The sequence below is a fragment of the Fusarium solani genome (genome assembly GCF_023522795.1).
Source record: "Fusarium solani strain SB1 chromosome Unknown bctg00000015, whole genome shotgun sequence".
Taxonomy (NCBI): Eukaryota; Fungi; Ascomycota; class Sordariomycetes; order Hypocreales; family Nectriaceae; genus Fusarium; species Fusarium solani.
Window position 1 is genome coordinate 1,207,875 of NW_027072143.1, and position 17,551 is coordinate 1,225,425.

The 17,551-nt window shown below is 50.2% G+C and overlaps 2 protein-coding genes across 2 annotated transcripts; one reads left to right on the forward strand and one right to left on the reverse strand.

Annotated features, from left to right (window-relative positions):
* Positions 1 to 5,827: 5,827 nt before the first annotated feature.
* Positions 5,828 to 10,145, forward strand: MRS44_018307 (uncharacterized protein; the record flags this gene model as incomplete). Its single annotated transcript, XM_065616502.1, has 4 exons — positions 5,828 to 7,281; positions 7,334 to 7,959; positions 8,017 to 8,640; positions 8,734 to 10,145. The coding sequence occupies 4 exons, from the start codon at positions 5,828 to 5,830 to the stop codon at positions 10,143 to 10,145; spliced, it is 4,116 nt and encodes a 1,371-aa protein (XP_065472574.1).
* Positions 10,146 to 14,146: 4,001 nt separating this feature from the next.
* Positions 14,147 to 17,333, reverse strand: MRS44_018308 (uncharacterized protein; the record flags this gene model as incomplete). The annotated part of the gene is made up of 11 exons (XM_065616503.1): positions 14,147 to 14,215; positions 14,268 to 14,369; positions 14,419 to 14,569; positions 14,623 to 14,808; positions 14,868 to 15,714; positions 15,767 to 15,948; positions 16,005 to 16,038; positions 16,091 to 16,314; positions 16,373 to 16,477; positions 16,539 to 17,134; positions 17,199 to 17,333. 11 exons carry the CDS (start codon positions 17,331 to 17,333, stop codon positions 14,147 to 14,149), a joined length of 2,631 nt encoding a protein of 876 aa, XP_065472575.1.
* Positions 17,334 to 17,551: the final 218 nt, after the last annotated feature.

A 17,551-nucleotide genomic window follows, 5' to 3' on the forward strand; every position in this document is an offset into this window, starting at 1 on the left:
GGCTGCTTTGTCCGTAGATGACAGTCTGCAGTTGAGCTCACGATGGCCGGCCTGCTTACTAACACGGCTTGAATAGGCTTGACAAGATATCAAGTCAAGCCAAGTCAAGTCAAGACAGACCGCTAAGTTGTCAAGTCAAGACAAGCCAGACCTCTGGCTTGTCTTGACTTGACTTGTTGAGAGCGCTGCATTGGCAGGCCTTGGACTGTTTGGGTTTCACATTGTCGCTACCAAGAGGAAGCAGTTGATGGGATATGTCACATTCAGGGATGGAAACGGAGTCATAGAAGCTCTTGATTTCTAACTAAATGAATGTCTGAAGGCTGTCCTTTTATGCCTTTCTGAATAGGGGTGAATTTGTCAGCTTTGTGATAAGATTCATTAGCTTGTGGCAAGCTTCATCAGCTGCTTCATCAGCTGTGGCAAGCTCGGAATGATCGGAGGTTCTACCTGAAGTCTGATAATGTGACAGGATATATCACTTTGGGTTGGAACGAACTAATCAAGATGCTTGGAGAGAGGCGTCCAAGAAGTAGATCGGCAGGGAATGGAAGCGAAGCATAGAAAGAAAGGCATTTATGTATATTTCATGGACACGGCAAGGACTGACATGAATAGGTCTCGGGTCCTGCTTCTCAATGCGCTCGAAGGTTGCTCTGACGTTAGATGTTCCTTCTAGCGTTGGGGTCTAAGAAAATGAATTATATGCTATCTTGGCAGGGGATATTTGCAGCGGATGGAAGAAATTCGATCGGGTTTTGACAGGCAAGCTACCAGACTAGGCCTGACAATGCCAAGAGTATTGTAGGCGTAAACAAGGACGGGATACTCAGGGGACAGAAGCAACCCGATCCATATAATTGCGGCTATTCTAGGTGATGGGCTATAGGTTGGATGAAAAGTAGGAGAAAAATTCCTAACAGCACCGTATTGAATGGCAATAGACGCAGACATATCTCCGGTAGGTTTCCAGAATATCCAGAACATCATCTATTTAAAGAATGACTTCAGTTAAGTGCCACCAAAGTCCAGATAGGCCCTCTCTGGGCTGGAAAATGCACCTAGTACCTGTATTTACCCGTAGTTTGACAGAGAACCAAGGCGCTTTTCAAACCAAAGTAATTCGCTCAACAAAGTTATCTGAGTAGAAGGTCTCATCAGGATCAGTCAGACCGAAAGATGTGTGCCCACATGTGCTCACAAAGTGGAATCCGTCCCCACCCCGAGTCGGGCACAGCATGCACGGCATCCTCAGCCCTTGTAACATACATAAAATATGCCCCTTTTCAATGCCTTTCTCAGTTTGTAGAATGTCTGCTAACCCCCCCGAGGGGAACCACGACTCATGGTCCAATATCGCCATTCTTCCGTTGCAGATCCTTTTGATCTCCCGACTCACTTGACATAGTCTGCGTTGAAGCTCCCCTTCCCCGTGGGTTTCGTCCCAGTTGTCGCTGTTGCCCTCGATGAACTCTACAACGTCAAGGTCCAGCCTCTCCTTCGAGATCGGAGCCCAGAATCTAGTCCAGTGGCCGTCAAAGTCATCTGAGGATAGGTCAGTCATGACCTTAGCCCACTGGTTCTTGCAGTTCTCTTTGAGCATTACATATGCTCGAGCAACGTAGGAAAATCGGATGTTGTCTGGCTTGTCGTTGGCTTCGTAACCTCTATCTGCCATATTGGCCACATCGCTGTTAGGAGATATCACGTCGACGACCTTCCCCAACTGAACACCCCACAGAAGCAGGCGGCTTCCATCAGCAGACACTTCTACCATATCCGGAGGCACACGGGCAGGAGCCAGGCCATCCACAGCGCCACGTCGGAAACAAGTCCAATCGGGTACCCAACTTGGCCCACCGGACATTTGCTTTCCACAGGTATCGAGGAATTCGATGAACCCGCCTTTGGTTGCCAAGTAAATAGTGTACCTCTGGAACACTTGGAGCACGGAGAGCGTGTAATCAGGTGCCAACTCAGCGGGAAGATCGTCCGTCCCAAGAAGTCCGAGGAGCGCGTATAATACGTCTCGCGCATCGGTTGACTTGAACGCCCCCGCGGTTTGGTGCAGAAGCATGCTGAGTGTCTGTGCCAGAGGGTTGAGAAGTCCATCGAAGAGTTCGCGGGGACGGTCCGTCACGACTCTGTAAAAATTCGTGACTTCTTGTAAGATGCCCAAGTTCCTCGCTCGCAAATCCAACAGCCGGCGCTGCATTCCCGAATACCTTTCGCTGACGACATGACAGAAATCCCAGAGGTTAGTCAGATCCGTCCAAAAAATGGCGTGTATCCGAGCAAGATTGACGCCCTTTTACTGGCACATGAGATCTCCTGGATGATCCAAGCCCTGGTAAACCAGGGATGCTGCGTTATTGCACCCAGAGATACGAGCGCCTGCCCTTGGAATGCTTCCGATAGCAGAGTTCGCTCGACTGCCTCTCGTAACTCGGGATCCTCTGGAGGCGACTTAAGAGCAAGGTGGCAGATGGCGAGATCATCCACACGGTCAGCCATCCAGTCAAAAGCGCGGCCCATATCAAGATCATGATCGGAGGGATGTAACCATACCAAAAGCTTCATGGTGTGCGAGTATATATCTTTCATGCGGCGGACTTGCTGACTTCTTTCAGCACGGTCTTGCTGATTGATACACACCGCGTCAATCCATAGAACCAGATAGCTTTTGTGGCCATCTGAAGGCTCATCCGTCGCACGGTACAACTGCTCCATATGCTCGTCCACTTTTTCGGGTTGCTCAGGGAGACAGTATTCGAGCTGCGCGCGTAACTTAGCCTCAACAAGCTTCTTGATGTCGCCTACGGAACTGGGGGAAAATCCCCGGGGAAACTCTCTGTCCTCTAGAATATCGCAGACCAACATTTGGAGAGAAACTTGTTGGTCTTTGTGGCGTAGTGTTGGTGGGACGGCCTCAAGAATCGTGAGCAGAATGGCCTGGGTGTAGGAAAGGAACGAATAGAGACTTGTGGTTGCTGGATACGAAGTCTCGTTGAGGGAGATTGGCTTGGTTCCGTTGGGGTCACCCCACGTATACGAAAGCGCAATGTATGGCTGATTTTCTTCTTCCGTCAGGGAGTAGTGCACAAGCTCACAGCGAGGCTGGTCCTTGAATTCGGCTGGATAGAGCCTCACGAGTCTGATTTCTGATGGATCAGATGGTGAAAGTGGTTTGTGGGGTGTCGGCCCCGCGAAAATATCCATTTTTGTCGAGCAGTGTAGGGGCGGGTCTGGCGTGCAAAAGCGAAAGGGGGCAAGATAGCACAGAAGAGTGCCTCAATTGTGAATGTTTATGGTATTTTCAAACGGTGAGCGATTCACTGGTTGCATTATAACAGAATTTGAGGGGCTGAGTCTCGACACATGACATGGCGCCGCTTATTGTCCTTATCCAATCAGCATCTCATTCACAGTGACTGGGCTTGCATATGTTTTCAGCTGCCCGAGCATCTCCTCGGACCAGACAATGTGTATTTTATCTTTATTGGGGACGCCAAAGCGTCCAATACTGGTTTAATGAGTGGGCAGGCACAGGGCCATCGACTGCATATTTCGGATATACATCTCTATGGATTCATCCACTTTCGCTGAAAGTGGACGTTTTGCATTGTCATTGGCTGATAATCCCTGTATTAACCCCGCATTCCACTTTCACCTGAAAGAGGATTCTCAATAGCTGAGTCATTCGCAGGGATCTAACCCAATGAAGAGAAGCGTGTTTCTCGTGACTTTGTGAAGCACTGCTTTTAGGTGGAGTAGCAAGTCTCGTGAAGCTAAGATTCTATCTTCATCCCATGCAGAGCACCATATGATCAGTTAAGATTCTAACTGTGGAGCGAGTGACATCCTGTAGTCTTCGCACAGTAGAGGAGATACGGAGTACTACGGAGTAAGAAATTATGGTGGGGCATTGAGGGTTAGGAGAAACTGTGCCCAAGTGGGTAGCTACATCACTTACCCCGCACACCTTCTCGGAGCAAATCGTGGTAGGGCAAACCGGCTTGGCCTGTGCTGATCGCTTAGAGCCTACTCGATGGTCTGCGTTATCTAGCCACCCTCGAACCAAAAAAAAAAAAAAACTTGCCGCCGCATTACAGGTGTTGGTTGTAACCAAGCTTCGAGACTCATGAGTTGCTTATATACCGGCAGCTGCCAAAGCGGACAAAACCGGCAGGATGCGGTGTTCTCTCAGCCAACGTTGCCGGAAATGCATTGACCCATTGCTGCCTAATTTTCAAACGTGCAGCAACACCAAAAGATTCATGTACCTTGCCGCCCGAACTGCGTGTTGTTCTGGTTGAGCTGAGGTGGCTTAGTAGGGGGTTGCGGGGACGCGTGATTGGCCGTGCTACGTTTGAGGGGGGTCCGAGCGGTGGTCGGTGATGAAACAACCCTCGTTGTGTTGCTTCAGGCGTGCATCCTGACGAGACATTGGAGAGGGGAGACCATTCCGTCGTTATTGCAGCCTGACAGCTCTTGGTGTTGTGGATCATTATTGTGGATCACTCTCTGTGGGGGTAATGAGGCCAGACGGCAAGTGGGGCTTAGATCACAACAGCGTGTCCGCGATTACTTGTTCAAATGTGGCAGTTGGTTTCTGTCTTGCAATTCGTGCAATGCTTTCCGCCGCAGTATTTTCGACGTGTTGGAATACTCTAAGGATGCACCAAAAAGACGGTATGTCCCGACTTGACCCTGATGACAACGCTGAATTGCTCGCCAGCAAATCAAGCTTGGCCACGAACCTTGCCGGGCGTGAAAGTTATATCGCCTTAGTCATAGCCCTCTGGTCTGGTCAGATCTGGGGGACGACACGACTCCAACAGCTTCCTTATCGAGCCCCTGGTCGTCCCGATCGCATCGCCACCCTCCGACCAGCATCAGTCTTCAACCTCCCAGCAGCCCACGCCTGCCAATTAGGTGACATGTGGGAGCTAAATCCCGATTGGCGAGGCATATCTTGGGGCGCCATGTTTCCAGAAACGCATTGCCCCGCGTTTAAAGGTCAGTACTGGTTAGGTCTAGGCACCTGATTACCCCAGTTGATGTCTGGACCTGGGCGATGGACATCCGCCCGCCAGCCGCCAGACATTGGAGGTGCATTGGGCAGATTCGCTGACGGTTGGATGGCAAGCAGTCAGCTCACTTCGCCATGCTGATCCACAAGGTCAGCTGGCCATTCGTCCCCACTACCATCTAGAAGCAACCCAATCTGCAGTGAATAAAAACACCTCACCCTCACTGGTCGCTGCCCACCAGAAGCAAGGCGTCGGGCATTTCGGCTAACAGAGTAAGAACTCATCGCCACAACCGCTACGGTCTGCGGCATGTTTTTTCTGATCCATGTGGCTATTTGCTCGGCGCTCCGGCCAATCGCGCCACCTGGAGGGCGGGGTGAGCGCGGCCGGCGCTGGGTGAGCCAGGCATCCACGCAAGCATTCCATAATACAATCACGCATGATGGGCTAATGTTCTGCCTCTGTGCCATGAACAGCGAAGGGCAGATCATTGTTCAAGAGACGCATCGACCTGCAAGGTGCTGACAGGCACTGCCTGCAACGTTCGTCGTAACAGACCCTGGTCATGTCATTGAGTGACGGGCTGTAGATGCCAATTGGCTGACATTGGACACGTCAGGCGACCGCCCTGCTTTTGCAGACAACTGATAGTCACAGACCGCATCGATCGCTCAGCCTCGCTCAAGGCGTATTCCGCCCGTAGGGCAATATATCAATAATACTCCTCGCCTGCACTTCGAGCTCCCTTCCTAAATTCATCATCTTTGCTGCTAACTAATTTTCGAAGTATCACCATGCCGGACGACTTTCTGGCGTCGCCGCCAAAAAAGCTGCTCCCTTCCAAGCCTACAGCTCTGCGCCATGCTGCCAAGCCAGCGCCCGTAGCCAAAGACGATGACAGCTCTGATGACGGCCTCGAACTGTTCCGCCGTTCCAAGGAAATGGCACCTGTCGTAGCAGCGGACCGCGAGCGTCGTCTGAAGCGCAAGCAGAAGCAGCGCGAGCTAGAGGAACAAAGGCAGGCGGAGCGGCGCATGTCAGACAGTGGGAAGAGGCATCTCGAAGATGAGCAACCTGATGGGCCAAGTTCTAGCGGTGGACCTCGTTCAGATGATCCTGAAACGCAGGAAGCAGAGCTAGTGATCACCGAGGTCTTGGGCACGGAATTCAAGGCACTTGGAGGTGACGAAGCACCGCAGAACATACTGCCAACCGTTGAGGGAGACCAAAAGTTGAACCGCCGGTCCCGCAACCGGAGACAATCGCAATCGGAGTCGAGCGCCCCCGGGCAGGCAGCAGAGTCACCTAAGCCAAGGAAAAGGGGCCGAAACCCAAAGAAGCAGCCAAAAGAGCAGAAGGCAGCGGGCCAACAAGAGGAGCCTGATGAAGATAATCTTCCCAAGGATCCCCGCCGGCGACGCATCCTCGAACGCAACCGCATTGCTGCAACCAAGAGTCGTCTCCGAAAGCGTGATGAAGCCTCAGCACTCGCCTCTCGCGGACAAGCCATGGAGGCCCAAAACCGTTATCTCTCGACATGTTTCGACTCTTTGACTTCTGAAATCTACAACCTGAAGACCCAATTATTGCAGCACACGGATTGCAATTGCGTTGCCATCCAACAATACATTGCCAATGAGGCGAAGAAGACCGTGGTCGGTCTCCTCTCCTGCTCTCCGGCGTTTCAGCTTGAGAATGACTCGATGAGTCCCGACAACGGGAGCTCAAGCGGTCCCAGCATCGCCGATTCGTTGAACATGCACAGTCTGGAGGCTGGCAGCTTCCCGCCGATATGGACGAACCCTGTTCAGCGTGGACATAGGGCATCAGAAAATCTCATCCCACCATCCGACTCAGGCTATGGTTCAGTTCTGAACTCCGGAAAAAGCACACATATCTTAGATGTTGGTTGTGAGACTCGAAACTTATCAAGAGCTGCGTTGGGTGCCCCTGTGGAGAAACGGGAAAACGAAGCTGAGGTGGATGATACTCTCGATGCCATGGATGACTGTAATACAGTCTACACCGACAACATGACAATCTCTCATGTGAGGTTAGAGAGTTATATGACTGCCCTGGTGGATGACCTGTTCCAGAAGATTGGAAACCTGTTTCAGGATCCCGAAGTTGTTGAACAGCTCGCGGCAGCTCTACCAAGAGTGTTGAAAGCATTTTCTTGCAAGCTTGGCTACGCGGGTTCGTCGCAGATGCACCGAGATGTGATGGTATTTATTCACAAATACCGTGGGTAGGTTCCATTGATGATCGGGCATGTTTGAACCGTTACTGACCTGATAAAGGACCATGACAGAGATGTTTAGAGAACGATACGCAGATGCAATGGATGCTCGGCAGAACCTCAATAGGAGACGAGATCCTCCTCTGATGCTGAGCAGGTGGCCTGCGTCGCAAGACGATTCAGATTATGAAAATTTGCCGGAACAGAGTTGGGAGACGTCCCCTGGGAATGAGTTTGAAGAGGATCACGAGTTGAGTGTCCCCGGCCTCGAAGAGTACAAGCACATGATCTACAATGCTCCAAGTTACGAATGGGTCCTCGGCCAACTGCGTCGGGAGGTACTCTTATCCAAGCCCAAAAAGTCCAACGTTATGGATGCCATCAGGGAAAGGGTACTGGGGGCCATACCCGGAAAACGTCATGTCAGCAGGAAGGCAGCACCCCAGGCCGTCCAGGTGACTTATGCTGTTGATTATGACCTTTTGACTTTCCTCCGGGGGCAAGAATACGACGAGCCGGCGGATGAGGCCATCGCTGGGGCTGTGACATTGACAGGGTCGCAAGCCGATGCTCAAGCCTCCAGCTGTCAGCAGTATCTGGAACAGGCATGGCCGTGCACAGGTTCGCAGACACTTATGCTCATTCAAAAGATGCTAAGGAACCCAGATTATGATGCCCAAGTTTTCGGTAAGTAATCTCTCTCCCTCAGCTTGTGGGCGGAAAGTGCTGATATGGTCCTCCTAGTGAGTGAGCCAAGTGCCTGCAAAGTTACTGCCTCCTTAGATGATGGTAAACTCGTAATCAGCGCCTCGGGGATTCCAGAGTTTGTTGCAGAGATAGGCGAACAGGTTGCTTGGATGGGTGCTGCTTTGCAGTTGTCTCCGTACGCGAACAATGTGGTCACCGAATGTACCCCTTTCGTCGAAGATATTCGACCCGTCGAAGACGTGTTGCATTGCCGCATCAAGTTTGACTTTCGACCTTGCCGAGAGCAGTTTGGGGTTATCAATGGCCAATGCTGGCATGACATGTTCCATAGCGCTGTCATTGCCCGAGGGTTTCCTATTCTTCGCAGACCAGAGACGAATACAGGCTTGGAGATGCCGTTGGATCTCATGACATTACTCACAAGGACACGATATGTCGATGAATTTGGTTTGAGGATGTACATCAAGGGGTTCTCCACAATGCTGATCCCTACCAAGCGATCTGATGGCATGATATACTGGCATCTGCTCTTCAATAAGAACCCGGAGGAGCGCATTTCGTACTTGGACTGTCGGACTGAACATGCGACGGTGCAAAAGGCGGATCTTGAGGCCTCACGTCATGTCTTGGGTTGGTGTTCGGATGCAGTCAGTACCGTAGGTAAGTAACATGAACATCCAGGCTAGGATCCTATTCCTACAGCCCAAGTCAAGTCCTAGGCCAGATGTTGAAACAAAGGCTGATGATTTGCAGGCACCTTGATGGCGAACTACAGCATCTCTAGATCTCAGCTTCCACTGGCACATTCCGGCTGTGCATTAGACAAAGTTGAGATCCACGCTGGTCAACTAGTCACTGGGACTGCATGCTTCTCCCTCGGAAACAGAGAAAAGCCTGTCCACATCTCCAGAGACGGCTATTTTACCAAGCTTCAATGGATCTCCTCTAAATGGATCGTTTTCTGGGATGAAGGGGAGAAGAGAGGTTGGCTCGTCAATGGCGCAAGCGCCTTACTTCATATCCTACGTGCTTCGCTTACACATAGTAAACGCAAGTTCAAGTCGGCGTTTCTCATGAATCCTCAAGACCTTCTTGACCTGGAGGACGCTATGGTGGCTGATGCTGCCTTGCAGCTCCTGACGGACGAGAAGAATAGGAGCCTTCTTCTGTACCGGGAGAATGTCGAGTTTGAGAACCCCAACACAGATTTGGGCAAAGTCAAAGAGCCAGCAACGCGGTTCAGGTATTACCGGCTGGAAAACCGAGTTGACCACATCTACAACATGCTGGAGAAACTCATCGATCACCAGACAGATGTTGAGCAGCGCAGCGGGTTGCGAATACACCCCCGACCGAGGCGCCATCTAGAGGGATGGGATTTCAAAGACCTCGTCACCGATGGAGATCCATTCTTTGCCCGAGTTGCGACTCTGAACGCCCTGGGTAAGGGCTGGGTAGACTTCATTAGATCCATTCATGCCGTTGCACTATTCGGACGAGGATTTGGCGAGTTGATACAGCCGAAGGGGACCTCGAACGGAGGTTGTCCACGGTGGTTGAAACTACCCGCTGAGCGGTACTATCTTGCGGCATGTGTCTCTGATCTGAGGGAGATCATGGAGGACCATGGTGATGCTCAGTTAAATCCGATGAAGCTGTGCGACAACGTGCTGTGGCTCGTGAAGCACGCCGCATTCCAGTCATGTCCTTGTGGGACAACAACACAGTCACTGAAGCATTATGAACCGGTGCAAGCACTCTTCCCCATGACTTTCAAGCACTTGCTCAGGAAGAAACCACTTGCCGAGCTGCAGGAGGCGGGGGCGGTAGTCTTTGGCCACAACATCAACATTCACTGGCACTGGAAAGACTTCGGAGATCCAGTCAAAGGTGATCCGCCAGAGGAAGGGTCTTCGTCTGACTCATTTGAGGATAGTGGTCTTGGATCGAGTCTCGGCTCATACGGGAGTCCTTCGAGTTCTGATACCGTCCAGGCCCTATCCTCTGCCAGTCATACGGCGTCAACTGGGGCATCAGATCCAAGTGGCTGCTGGACCCATGGCGACCAGCAAATATTGACTCCAGCCGGACCATCTAGAGGCAGAAAGCGTCGCGTGCAAGGGGTCATCTCTTCAATTACTAAAAAGGTGAAGCCGTCGAGATGATGGATGATGAAAAGAGATGTAGAATATCACTCATCAGCATCCGCCTGCTTCCCAAGTCATCAGCCCATCAGCCTTGGCGCACGTGGTCGAGAGCGAGAGATGGAGCGTGAGGAGGATGATACTTCCTGGACTATTTGTCAGACAATTGGCTCCACAGGGATCATTGATGACACCAGTCAATTGACGAGAACTATCTAAAGAACAAAAGAAATTGAACAGCCATGTGTTCGGGCATAGCTATTTAAGCTTATGTCGTTAGGATTGGAGTGGAACGCGCTTGGTATGTTGGTTTCTCCGGTCTGTGTCTTCCTCGTGCGGCTCTTTGCGCTTCCGCCCTTGCCTCGCTGCCCATAGGGAAGTCCTTGTCTCCGGCTTGTACCCACAGCATCTTGACGATGTTGCCCCTCTTCTGGAGTCGGTCGGCATGCTTGTGGATCTCCTGAACGGTACATTGCCCCGGCTTCTATTTGAGGAGGTTCGGTCTGTGTGAGAACCTGTTTCAGCAATGGGTCGAGCCTTATGACCGCCTCGATCGCTCTTCTTTTGGCTTCTAAATGACTTCGGATGTCATATTACTCACTACTAGTGACCAGAAGCGCTTAAACGCGCTGAGTTCGCTAGATCGTTCTCCGGCTCAGTTGCGGAAGAGATTAGATCGCTTCCGTAAACACAATAACGTTTTAGCGGGATGGCAATACGATCATAGGTCTACACGGTCTAGACGCAAAACGGACAGAAGTTAATGAGATAGGGACGCGAAATAGGTCTTCAAACTCAAGCCCCTTTTCAAAGGATAGAATTTCCAGGGTAAGGCATATGCCATATCATCGCCACTTTGGGTCCACCGGGGGCCCGTGAGGTCCATAAGGCATTACAACGCATCTCCGCATCTGCGGCTTCTTATCATAGGTTTCATCTGCTATAGAGAGTCTTTTTGAAGGACGAATTATGACCATAACTACCGAAGATAATCGGCTCGACACTAAAACTCCTCATCGTTCAACATCAAGGAGAGGGTACCTGGCGATACGAGGGGATTACGGCATTAATAGTAATCTATCGAGGCCCAAGAACATCCCATATTGCTCTTTAGTGGCGAGAAGTACAGAGCCCAGAACTATATCCGGAAGAATAATAGCTAATCCTCGTACCAGGTTCCCGAATTGCAACTAATGCCGATCTCCTTAGTTCGATCACTATTAAAGGTAACCAGAATAAAATGCCCAATCATGCGACGGAATCAGGCATCAAAAGGTCCCGCATACTCCTAAACCACTTCCAAAATCTCCATAAATCTTCGATATAGCTTTAGAAAGCCGAGGCCATTCCAAGTTAGTCGATCTAGGCGGCCAAAAAGGCGCCGAAATACAAACTCAGACCAACCATCCTCAGGCGGCAGAAGCTTACGTGCTGCCTTCCAACAAGGTATTTCTTCCGGCATCTATTCGGATGCTAAACCTAGGTAAACATCGTTATAAATACCCCAAGCTTCATCATAGATTTCCCATATAATCTGAGCAGTCACGATGCGGCCAACTTAGGCGACTAACTGCTCTTGGCTCTGCCGCAAACGACGAATATAAGGGAGTACATCGAGTTTTTTTTAGGGGTAAAACCCGACTCCAGTACTATTGCATCTTTAAGAGCATATATAAATAATACGCCCGAGCGACTTCTTCAACAGCTAGATACATGATACTTTCGACTAATTCTTCGGCCTTTTACCTATGCCTACGGTCGAATTTAAGTCAAACCTCTTAAACCCACTCCTGCAGACAGTGCTCAACAGAGACCTCGTTTGCGGTAAAGAGCTAGACATTTGGCTAGTAGATAAAACGGGCATAAACAGGATTCCAGGGTAGGTAAATCTGAACAAGGGTCTCTAGGGCGATATGTCCACCACTCCAGTCCATACAGTATTAGGGAACCCACGGCATCCCCGACGCAGTCACTAAATCGTCGAGTCCAGGTCCGCGTCGCTCCAGTTATGACCTTCTTTTTTGCCCATTTTTTACTATCCATCGTGACTACCAAATCCAGTTATCATATAGGAAATATCATTCAGCATTAAGACAATACATAAGAAGTCAACAAAAGAGCTAGGCGGTGTATAAAGCAAGAATGAATTGAGGTGAGGACTAAACGGGCCTTCGCGAAGCTTACAGGAATAGATAATCAAGGGGCACAATATACCATGCCGCCTAAGCGAAAATAAGGCAATTAGTATCCCTGGTTGGGACTATCCAGAACGGATAATGCTCAGTAGTACTAGACGTCGGTAAATGACACATTCCACAAAAGTCGACCGACGTAAGGATTTAGGCCTAGATCAAAGTAGCCACGATCCCACATAGTAAGAATTATATCGAGACGAAAAGTCATCTCTTTTCTAATACCATAACTTGCTCGACTTTTCATATCCGATATGGCTCTAACGTGACGCTTATTGGCTTTCCAGGCTTTCAATAAGGAGCTGCGACTCATCTGGGTTACAGGGGCACCCTAACCGCCTTCGCTCGTGGACGAAAGACTCTTCATCATATCTTCATTAAGAGCGAGGAGTGGAAGAAATCCCGACCCAAAGATATTATAGCTATTAAACATAACAGAGACTTACTCTTTAATGCAGTTATATGCCTTAAAGCGGATAATACCGGGGTCTCCTTACTCACGCCGACCCAGGTTTAAGGCCCCACTATGTGACGGTCAAGGTTCCCAACGTAGTAAACCGTAACCCAATTGGTTTATGTTGGCAGTTGTGACGGGGCGTCGTACTGAGCGTAGGGTGGCGAATCACGTCTGATAATGTCAAGAAGTATTCTTGAGTAATCAAATTATATTGAAAGCTGAGGTAGCGAGAGTGTCTGTCTAAGGGATGTTGTGTGGTTTTTTATAGGCAGGGTTTGGGGAGCATCTCACGATGGGCATCGTGAGATAGTGTTACATTCTCACTTGCCCGGAGTGAGAAAATGGGTCCCGCTCACTCGCACCGAGTGAGCGGAATACGTTGATCCGTGCCGTGTGGCGACACGCATTCGATCGCGGCATGGGTCGTGACAATATGGCTATTTTTAGCTGTACAGTATAGTGATCGGCTCGCTTGTGCGGTCGGCTCGCTTATGGAGTACGTTATCCAATCGTCAACCGACCTGCTTGCTTTTTTTTTTTTCAGTCACCTACGAAAGTCCAAGAGAAATTATTCACAAACGTGAAACCTTCGGTGCCTCAATCTAGGATGTTTATTGGGCAATAATTATTCTCAAACATGAAGGAAATGAAGAGGCGTCTTCTCCAAGGATGAGGGTTGCATCTGTCCGGATTAATACTTATTGCAGATTTCCCAATATCTTATCTTATCTTATCTTATCCTATGCCAAGTGAAGAGCAGGGCTGCTGCTGTTGAACAGAGATTGCGCTCGCTGAGTGGAGACTGCTCGTTTTATCCGTGGTATGATTGGCTGTTCATTTTATTTGCGGTCTGATTGGCTGAACCCTTCCAAATACAACCGAAAACCGACAACCTAAACCCATCATTGATCCCTCCACCCATCACTGATATCCCACTCCCTCCACCCATCACTGATATCCCACTCCCTCCACCCATCACTGATATCCCACTCCCTCCACCCATCACTGATATCCCACTCACTGGCCAAATTTGTTAAAATTTTATAACAGCACACTTCACCGCAAATCCCTGATGCTGAGCCGTAATCACCTTACAATGTTCTCGGCTCTCGCCCCCTCCCTCACCCCCTCTCCCGCAGCCAACGAGGACTTCCCATCCCCTCAACCTTAGGGACGATTCCGGTACATACATACCGATAGGTAGCCTGCCATATGTACGGGGAGGAGTGTTTGTCCCTCATGCCTCTAAACCCCACTGATCAGTCCCACGGGCCTGATTGTTCGTGCGATGGCGCTGTGCTGTACGCAGCCCACAACCCTTCGTTTGTCCGTGCTGAGCCGGACCAACTGCTTCCGCCGTGTCCGAGGTTTGGCTAGCGAATGGAAGTGCTCAATGACGTGGTGTCTTGCACCACAGAGGCTCCATCAACGTTGAAGACACGCTAGGCGAGCGTTAATATCATTGCATAGATGCACGTTTCGGGGCCAGCTTACCAGTAGTGACTGAAGTGTTTCAGGTGGCATGTCCTCCTTGCCTTTGCCAAATCCTCCGCCCGCCAGGTGGATTTTTCTCCTCTGCCGAGATAGAACATCGGCCTTTGACTAGTCAGCTAACAACCATATTGGAAATGTGTGGATTTCAGACCTGTTCGACCGTGTCCTTTACAATGTATCGGACGATGACAACTCTGTCGGTCTGGCCCAGTCGAAGCGCTCTTCCAATTGCTTGAGTCTCAATGGAAGGGTTCCATTGCGGCTCCAGGAGGTAGATTCGAGACGCACATGCAAGGTTCAGTCTGGAAATTGTCAATACTTTCGAGGCAATGTTACATCGTACATCAATGCTCACCCTACTGCACCAGTTCCCAACGTCATTAACAGAACATTTGGTCCATCATCAGATTCGAACCGCTTCAGGGCCTTGCTGCGTTCGGCCAATGTACACGCCCCATGGATAATATCGTGCCGTATTGAGTTGTTGGACAGAAGTTTGCTCACAATATCAAGGGTTTTCTTCCAAGAAGAGAAGACGATGCTAACATGAGCAAGGATCAGCCCCATCGAGTCAAAATATGAACTTTGAGGTAAAAGTACCTTTTGTGTGTAGCGTCGTTACGAATATCAGACAGGAGTGCGAGCAACTTTGACGGATATTCGTGGTAGGAAGTTACACCATTGTAGGAATGGGTGTGCGAGCCAACTGGTGACAGGATTTCAGAGAATGTCGATCCATTTCCAAGCTCACAAGTAGGGCAAGGACCGTTCCCTGACCGAAGTTGCGGAGTGCAGTTACGGCAAACAAGATGGCAACATGATGACAGAAACCTGCCACCGTCAGTCTCCTCGGAATCGCCAATAGAATATATTATTCCCGAGCAGAAAACGCAGACATTCTCCTCATGTTGTTGTAGATAGGTCAATGCCTCGTCCGCGTCTAACGGAAGTCTCGTCGGCGCTGTTTGCAGCGTGTTGTGTTCGCTGCCGTTGTTGCAAAACAGTCGAAGTTTGAGGAGTGAATTGAGCACTATAGAGTTGATTCCCTTCTTGATGCGTCCACTAACTGCCATCTGGATCTCTATTTGACCTTGCTGGACCAAATTGTTGTACTGCTGCCTTTCCGAGGCTGTGAGATATACCTCACGAACGTGCGAAGTAGGTGGCGGTAAATGCAGCAGCTGCTTTGTCCTTCGGAGGCAGATAGTTTGTAGCAATGTTTGGAGATTCTGAAATCGATCTTTTGATAAGGTAGCCGCAGGGCTCGTGATGGCTTTTCGAAATGTTTGAGCCTTTTCCAAAATGGGAACCTTGAGAAAAGAGACCAGAGCTCCAAGATCTTCAAGGCTGTTCTGGATGGGCGTGCCAGTAAGGCACCAGCGGTGCTTTCCCGAAAGCTCAGTGACGGCCCTGAACTGATTCGTTTGGCGGTTTCTGATGTCATGGGCTAAGAGGTGTTATTTGTCAAGTTGGCAACATGCGGCGATCGTTGGGCGTACCTTCATCCAAAACAATCCTGAACCAGTTAATCTTGGCTAGAGCACTTTTGCCGCCAGAGAACTCTTTAGCAACTGTGGCATACGTGGTAAACACTATCTCCCGCTGACAAAGCAGCTGTGTTTCTTTATGTCTTCCTCGGCCAAGGTGCTTGTGGACTGAGAGACTTGCGGGATAGACGTGCCTTGTTCGCCCGTTAGCTAGGTCACCGGACAAAGACTACATCGAGCAAACACATACTTGTGGATTTCGTTGAGCCAATTGTCAATCAGAACTGGATATGCAGTTAGTTCAAGTTGCACATTGTGTTGTCAGGTGGCTCTTACGCGAAGATGGCGCTAAAATGAGCGTTGCTCTGGAGGCGGCCTTAGCTGGCCGTTGAGTTGAGCCGTGGTTCTCCGAGGCCACGAATTTCTCTGCCCGGTCTAGGGAGCCGGCAATCGTCGACAAGATGACGAGGGACTTGCCCAGGCCCATTTCATCCGCAATGATACCGCCCTCGGCTTCTTCTTGTTTTGGACGCTTTGCTCCAGTGAAGACATGCTGATAACTACAAAAATCGATAAGTGAGATAGTCGTTGACGTTGATATATGGTTTGGATTCTTACAAAGGCTCATCTGCGTCGATATCATTGTACTTCCACAGACTCAATTTGGAAGGAACTGTGCCGGTCTCTCTCTTTGAAATGAAGTCGATCGCCTCTTTCTGGTGGCTGCAAGTAACAGAGAGTAGTCAGTGTCTGATCCACAGAAGCTGGAGTGGGCATGTCTCACGGAAGAAGGGCACTCTTGATACGGCCATCAATAGGAACGTCACGCAAATTAGCGTGATGTGACAGCGAATCGAGAATTGAGTCAACCGCAGCAGAGTTGTCTACTTGACCTTCCCCACTCTCACTGTGACCTAGAGTCTCGACTTCATCCTCTGTGGATGAAAGCTGGGTTTCGATCGGGAATTGATCCGGAAATCCCTCTACTCGAAAGAAGTGCGGGTTATAGTACTCAGCATTTTCCAGCCCGTAATCAGGAAGCTGCAGAAACGTGCCGGATTTAGACAAAATAGTGCCGACCTCTTCAGCGTCGCTTCGTGAACCGTAAACGTTGATCTCTAAAGGAAGCTCGGTTAAGGGCTGTAAAGCCCAAGACTGCGCTGTTCCCAGGGCGTTTCTGGGCACATATGCTCGGAGACAGACTTGCGATCCAGTATCGAGGGCGTGGAGCTTTCTGGATATTCCTTTAGTCAGGCGCGCAAAGCTGTGCTCGCCAGTCCCCAGGGCAAAGTAATCGCCTTCTCGCACAACAGCGAAGGACTGTGAGGATAGGACGTGGCGTTCCATATGCCTGTTGAGTTGTGCTTTTTCGCCAATGATCTAGACCACAGACCACAGTCAACTTGGGAGTAGTTGTCCCTGCGTGTCAGATTTGGGGCCTTACACTTCCAAAACAGGTGTTTTTGTCCGCTATGTCACCAACTTGCTCAGAGCTCGATGGCGAAGTGGGGGTAGCCGAGTTTTGTTCGTGTTCCCTGAAGGGCCATGGACGTTTCAGTGAAGGTCCCGGCATCTCCATTCTTGCAATGGAAAACCAAGGTTGGTGGTAGAGTGTACCAATGCGACAGACAGAAAGGGGAGGAATCGCGGGGCACATTTGGAACTCGAGGTTGCCATTCCGGCGTAACAATTTTGCGGCCAATGGATGTACCCCATCCCCTGGCCTCGGTCAGCCGCCTGAATGCCCGCGTTCATAACAACTCACAGCCTAGTTTTGCTGTGAAGCATCTGGGGCTG